General features: G+C 38.0%; 1 protein-coding gene across 2 annotated transcripts in view; it reads left to right on the plus strand.

Annotated features, from left to right (window-relative positions):
- LOC106719900 (T-box transcription factor TBX20) overlaps positions 1–4,633 on the plus strand; it is a 28,091-nt gene extending 23,458 nt beyond the window's left edge. Inside the window, exons 5-7 of one of the 2 annotated variants that reach the window (XM_014514377.2) lie at positions 3,424–3,500; positions 3,965–4,036; positions 4,111–4,633. In XM_014514377.2, the coding sequence (XP_014369863.2) occupies positions 3,424–3,500; positions 3,965–4,036; positions 4,111–4,540 (579 nt within the window). In that variant the 3' untranslated portion in view covers positions 4,541–4,633. The remainder of the gene's footprint in view (positions 1–3,423; positions 3,501–3,964; positions 4,037–4,110) is intronic. The other variant, XM_014514378.2, reaches the window with a different exon arrangement.
- The last annotated feature ends 2,882 nt before the right edge of the window (positions 4,634–7,515 follow it).

The following is a 7,515-nucleotide window of genomic DNA, read 5'->3' on the forward strand; positions in this document are numbered from 1 at the left end:
TATTTCTTCATCGTCTCGCTCACTCGCGCCGGAGCGAGATCTGCTTTTATTCGCGATCTCTTTTTCTTTGGCCATCGATCACACGAGGTGTGACGTCACGCAGGGCCGTCGTGTGCGGCCGGCCGGATTTATTGCGACTGGGCAGCGAAACAACCAGAAAAACTATGTTTGTATTCCTTACAACCTGTAATAATTGAATTCGTATGTGTACATTTGTAAATTAATTAAACATTTGGACATGGATCAGTCATATGATCACTCACGGATATATGAAAAAAGGTTTTTTGTCAACTAATATTAAAGCAGACACAATGGATTTTTATTATTTATCTACATTTTTATTTTTTTAATCTGTAGGATTTGTTGAAGTGACATTGACCGTTGTTATACGTTATTTGATTTTAATCTGTGCATCGACATAATTTTGACGAGGGCATCGAAAGTCAATAAAAAATGTGGCAAATTGCTTATTCATTGATATTTCGGGTGTTCAACTGCAACTATGGACACGAATGTAGAGTCGATCTTATATTAACTGTCGGTACAATAATGGATCTGCTATCCCGTTTGAACAGAGATTCCAATCAGAGAATATTGCCAAATTGAACAATGGCGGATAATTTCTAAATCGATTTAAGAATCCACCGTTTGAAAAAAAATTGTCGTTGAAAATGTTTATTTGTACTTTAATAACGAAAATAACTACATCAATTGCCGAAGACCTTTACAATTTGCGAACAATATATTTCATAGTATCGATCGGTAGCATCAGAGAGAGCTTGGAATTTTTAAACTTGCTAGATGAAGATGATGTACTCTAATAACCTTTCATCCGCTGTTATGAACATTTTTGTCCAATCTATAAAATGTTAACCATTTAAGCATCACATTAAATTTATGACCTTCTACCAAAAGTAATAAAGTTTAAATTATTTTACTGTAACTATTTATTCAATTTGAGTTTCTTTAGATGGTTTGTTGATGTTCGGTGCTCTACATCAATCAATAATGAGATACGTAGCAAAGCATTGCTCCGCGGCTCACCGTGACATTTATTTATTCTCCAGAATGTTCCCGTCGTGTTGCGTTCACTCAGACGCCTCTATACACGTTCTCTTGTAACTGGAATATTTATTTCCTTCGCCATGTCAACTTAGATGAAATCTGGTTATGAGCTATAAATACTTTAAACATGGATTATTGAAATTATTACATTGTTGTAATAATTTTTATGAGCCTAAACATCTTCATTCTATTTTATACCATAACAAAGTTAATGGTTACTTTAATCTTATGTATTTGTTAATATATCACACTGTTATTATTATAATTTAAAAGTGATAAAAGATTTATTTTTATTCCGGATTTGGTTACATGTGTGGTGTAAACTTCTCTAAGCAATTTATCACTTCCCAATAATTAGAACGTCCTTTGCAGAAGTGTGCGCCGGCGTTACTGTACATGTATCTTTCCGTGGCGCCTTTTTGTAAGACTTTTTTTGTTTCTCGCTCGGGAATAATGTCATTATGGCGCCTTTAATGTTGTCAGTGCGAAGAGCGGGCCACCGCCGTCGCCATGCCCGAGGCGAGGCGAGCGTTTGTTGATACTTAAATTAGGTTGTTTTGACACGCCTCACCCTTATGTTTGTACTAAATCTAATAAACGTCGGTAGCGAGAGAACATTCTATTCATTATTCGGGTGACGTTTCTGTAAAATACGCTGATGGATTAGAGACGTTTAGAATACCTATCGGAATTCAATCACATCCTTCGACATTTAGGGTATTGAAAAAGTTATAAACAAACGAGAACGCCCATGTGCAGTGGTGCATGGTATGCATAATGTATGGTCGTCGATACTGTGAGATGCCACTGGCATTTTGGGCGCACTCTTTACGTCAAGCGCTGGCTAGAAGCGGGCGCGGGCTCGGCGCGGCCGGGAGGGCAGGCCCATTGTAGTCAATGCTTTCGCCAGGTGGGTGTGCAAGTTGATCAGCTTCCCCGCTGACCCCCGACACCGACACTCGCCGTGTCGAAGCAGAAGCGATGCAACTCGTGTTCGTTTAACATCCTATTTTCTAATCGTAGTCGTATCTTGTTGCGTCTCATGAATTTCGTTTAATAATCATTCAATTTCTATAGCTATAAACGTGTTATAAATTTCAAATCAATAAAACTAACATTTATGCCCAGATCCGAAGAATCACTCGTAAATTTTCTCACTAAAACATTTAAATAGTGGCGTTTTTATGAAACAGAAACTGAAAATTGGTCACAGACGGTGTCAATATTTTCTAATGTTTATTGTTTTCTTTGATCCCGAACAATACTAACCGAGACGTTTATCAAGACTTTTCGTAGATTAACGCGACTCGGTCATTGTGTACATCAAAAGAATGCATAACGAAAAAGAACTATTAGTTTATCTAAATAGAATAGGGAAGTTTTAAAATAGATCGTAGAAGAATGTATGTCGTATTTTTCACGGCATACATTTGGAGACTTATATAAGTTTACGTTTGGAATGTGGCTGCGAGTTCGTCACTCCGAAATGCTTGCTATAGTGCGAACTTGTCGAAATATCGCGCAATTAGGTGTCGCGTAGGTGAGCGTGTCGGACGTAGCGCAGATCAGCGGGGCTCGAGGCTCGAGTCAATCGGCAGGTAATTACTGCCGCAGACTGCCGCGCTCAATGATAGATTGACACGTGTCGGATGCCGCTCATCACACATGCCAAATACTAATTCATTATTTTATAGGGCATATACGACATGATGTTATGTGATCACTGTCAACCATGTACAAATAATCTGTGCTGAATGCTGAAAGCAAGGTTTTTTTTTTGTACCACGATAAGTACATAAGAAACTGAACTGTAAATTCAAGACTCTACAATTCAATTGTTTGTACACGTATTGTAGAAAGGAAAGAATTGTAAAGTTTACGGTTTTAAGTGATTTGATTAGAAGTGCATGGAATTTTTAGTTAAATGATTAAATTTTAAAACTTATAGGTTATGTTATTTAACAAATTAGCCCATGTTGCGTACGCTAGGCGATTGCCGTTTTAATGACGACTGGTTTCTCGGAGATTAGTCGTAAATATTGGTTGCAAATTGTGGTCGGGCGCAGCGGGGACACCACACTCAGCGAGGGGGCGATTTCTCATCCGTGTTTGCCTCCGCGCTGCCAAACACATTTTTTAACACCTCGACCGCCGCTTAAATCAGGAATTGCAGTATTTTATGGGTGCATCGACTTAATTCATCATATTAACTTGAAAATATTTGTTTAGTACACTTGAAGTTTTGTTATTAAATTATTTGTACGTAATTGATATTTATTAAGTTACTTATATACAGAAAAGGACTAAGTCAAAAATTTGTGATTTTATTAAAAAAATAACTTACTTCTATTGTTTCAGATAACAAAACTGAAAATCGACAGTAATCCGTTCGCCAAGGGGTTCAGAGACTCTTCACGTCTCACTGAATTCGAGAGGTAAATATCCACCACAGCTATACATGTGCATATTTTTTATTGAATTTTTACTATAAGTTAAGAATCTGAAAAAAATAACAAAAATAGAGTTATATTAGAGCTATATGTCACTTTTGTGCTTAGAGGTATAAATGTAGGATGTTATTTTATTCAATGTAACGAGTTTACAAAAATAAATAAGTTCATTTTTCGTTCATCTGACAAGCTTTAAGAAACAAGCGCGTGCGACACTGATAGATGCCTCCACTCGCTCAATTACGTCTTCATCCCGCACTCCGTACACCGAGGCAATCAAAGCGAGATAAATGCTAGCTTAGATCAATCCTGCCTCTATATTCTACATTTATGATTTCTCCTTGATCGTTCGTCCGCATGCACATAAACACTACGCGCTTTGCGATAGTGCAACAATTTATTCCACATTTGAGCTTAATTTTTTATTTTGAATTTGTTTCTTTGTTGAGATTCTATATCACGGGCGAGCACGAACGAACATCGGTCTTCGATGACGCGCGCTACGGCGCCGCCAACCCTAGGTACATATTTCATTTCGCTTCGCATATACAAGGTGTGTTTACGTCTCCACATATAATATTTTTCTTCGTTTCAGGGAGACGATGGAGTCGATGCTGGCGGAGCAGCATTACCTTCGCTCTCCGCTGCGGCCGTTTGACCTGGACCAACACAACAATAACTTGACGCTGGAAGAGAAAGCTATCTTGGCTGCTCGGTCGCAACTGTTTCTTCGCGCCGCGTATCCGTTGTACGGCGTACCGGCGGCGGCGCTGTGGGGCCAGTGGGCATGCCTCGCCCCGCAACTGCTCGCCCAGCAGCATTTGGCTTCTGGATCGGGGTTGCAGCTCCCGCGACCGGTGTACCCGGGCGGCGTGCCCGCCGGTCTGGCGCAGCACCGCTTCTCGCCGTATCCGCCGCGTCGCGCCTCACCCGGCTCCTCGCCGGACTCGCTGCGCGATGCCAGCCCGCACCCCCTGCCACCACACACCCCGCACGCTCCGCATCCCCCACACAGCCCCACTTAGTGACGGCCCACCGATTAAGCTTGAGGATCTCTTATAAATACGTTATAGCTTACTGGTATTATTTATAAAATAAACTTTAGAAGCAAAGTGATACGTGAGTGTTATTGACAATCGGATTGTTCGATGGAGATGAACGAATTTACGTGTTTTCGATATCGAATTATTGAGTGATAATATAAACTGTTGTTGTACGAAATGAACTGTTGAATAGAGCTGTGTTGCGATCTTTCATTTGTATTATAGTGTATAAATTATTTAAAAACAGTTAGTATATTGATGTAATAATCTTTACTTTAAGTTGTATGATTTTATGTTCCTAATGTTTTATCTCGTCGCTTTGGACGGGCATCGGCAGCAGTAGTAGGCTAGGTTCGAGGTATAACAATCTCTACATTGGTGAATTAGTAGACAACACAAATCGGCTCGTTTGGATTGGTTTAAAAAATGTTGACGAGGTATGTGCAATAAAAGAGACAAAAGTGTAATGTTTTAGACAATTTAGCATCTGTGTTAAGGTATATGTATTATTGAATAGAGAATATATTCCTTGTCTGTGTTTCCTGAGGTTTACTACACCTGGCTTAGAGTAAAGTTGATGCGGACACATAGATGTACCTACATGATCGTTTGTAGTTAAATTATAATTATTATAAATAATATATTGGTAAAGTATAAAAAAATTAAATGTTTGTTAAAATATTTAGACATGTGTTTTATTCACCTCTCGCTTGAAATATTAACAGGGTGTTAAATTATACAATTATAAAAATGACAAGCAAAGTTTTATGTGATGGACGGCTATAAGGACCTGTAACCAACCACTACTTCAGCATAATCAATTTATCTTTCAAAATGGAAATATTAACACAACTGTGAAGACACAAGAAATCCATAAAACTCAACTTTTATACATAAATCTACGTAAATAATTTACGACGATAAACGGTAATTGGATTCCTAGTTTTATATCTAATTGCTGATATAAATGTTAATTACTTGAACTTTAATACGTGCAACTGTAAAATCTTTTTCTGAATAACCGATCACGCAATATATTCGAGTTTTATTACAGTAATATGAAAATAAAGTATATGACCTAGTGTTGCGTGAAAATGTAATAATATGTATGTTTGTACGTACAAAAAAACACAATAAACTATACATTATAAGAACACGAAATTTTAAATTTCAATATTATACACTTTTATTAAATATTTAACTATTTTTTTTTTTACTTCCTACTTATTTTGTTGTTTGCCTCACAAAAGTGGGTACTTTAAAACTCCCGCCGGTTCGGACAAACAGGTTTGCAAACTTTTTGCCTACCAGCCGTGAAACCCACTATAACGGAGAGCGGTGCAATAGGGGTAACTAGGAACATGCAAGCGGTGGACGGAGTTTTGAGGTGGTGAGTCATCTTCATTAATTATATCGTAAAATGCAAAACGTAACTGGAGACTTGTGCCTGCTCCCGAACCCGTTTTATACAGCACAGCTAGTTATAATAATAATGGCAAACAAAAAATTTTACTAATATTATAAATGCGAAAATTTAGATGCATCCATCCAGATAGATGTTTGTTTGAAGGTATCTCCAGAACGGTTGCATGGATCTCATTAAAATTTGGCATAGAGGTAAAGCATTGTCTGGAAGAACATATAGGCTATGTTTGATCTCGGAAACAGTAACGGTTCCCATGGGATATGTTGATATACATCTTTACTTTATAACTCTGCAACGGTTCATCACATCTTATTGAAATTTAGTACAGATATAGAACATAGTTTCGAGTACCACATAAGATACCTTCACATTTTTTGTTTAATTCCTCGCAGACGAAGTCGCAGGCAAAAGCTAGGAAGCAATAAAGATACTTTCCTGTATGAATTTCATACTTCGTAATCTCTAAAATACAATAGGTATTAGTAAAATAGATTTTAAACTCAATTAAAATTGATTAATCAAAGTAGAAGATACCACATTAGGCTGGTGCAAATAAATAAATCAGGTCACTAGATGTTTGTTTTACGAGTGAAAATCAATGTGTTAGTTAACAAGTTGTGGCTGTCACAGCCGTCAATCTATCAAACACTGCACGTTAAAGTATGGACGGGCTATTTTTATTACGAGACGCCGAGGTCAGGAGAGCCGGTTTCTGATCGTTCAGTGGAACGCCACTAGATGGCGTTACTTGTATTAATTTTGGCTGTTAAGTTACAGTGAATAGGTTCGCATAGCTCGTGCATAGAACCAATGTACTTTTGCTAAGTTATGTTTTGCTTGTATCACATATAGATATTCATAAATATAGACTCATATAATAATCAGTTTACATTTCTAGCCTATTGCTTTGAAAAAAAATATACCCTTTTATTTTTACGTCATGCTTAAGTTAACTGTTGCTCTTCCACTTATTAACGAATTCGCTTTTAATACCTACAATAACATGTATGAATCTACGTTTTTATATTTATTTATGTTTAATTTGAATTCGGTTTTCGAAGAAAGGAAAAATAAAATAATTAATCGACGTCATTACTATAGTACACATTAACACACAAGGCGTAACAGATTGTCAAATAGTTAGAATTTAGTTTGACACGAGCAGCAATTATGCAAACCGTCTATAAAGTTATCTGCGAGAGAGCAAGCACCGAGCACCCTCTACAACTATTCAATTAAAATGAAACAGTGGCGAGGAGAGGCGAGGCGTCATTCGAGTCACATAGAAGGGTCCGGGGCATCGAATTAGTGCGACGCGTGGCCGCATTACCGGGACAAATTTCACGTCCCCAGGGCCGCAGGGTCGAGGGATGCAACGCTAATCTAATCTGGATTGTAGCTAATAAATGTTGGATCCAGTGACGCGGGTTGCAAAAATTTATTGCTTGTAAAACTGTTTCCAATCGCGGAGATTGTCCGGGCGCTCCGAGCTCGGCCCTGATTCAATTTGTCGTGTGACTTGTTACTTTTA

Source organism: Papilio machaon, chromosome 1, assembly GCF_912999745.1.
Source record: "Papilio machaon chromosome 1, ilPapMach1.1, whole genome shotgun sequence".
NCBI lineage: Eukaryota > Metazoa > Arthropoda > Insecta > Lepidoptera > Papilionidae > Papilio > Papilio machaon.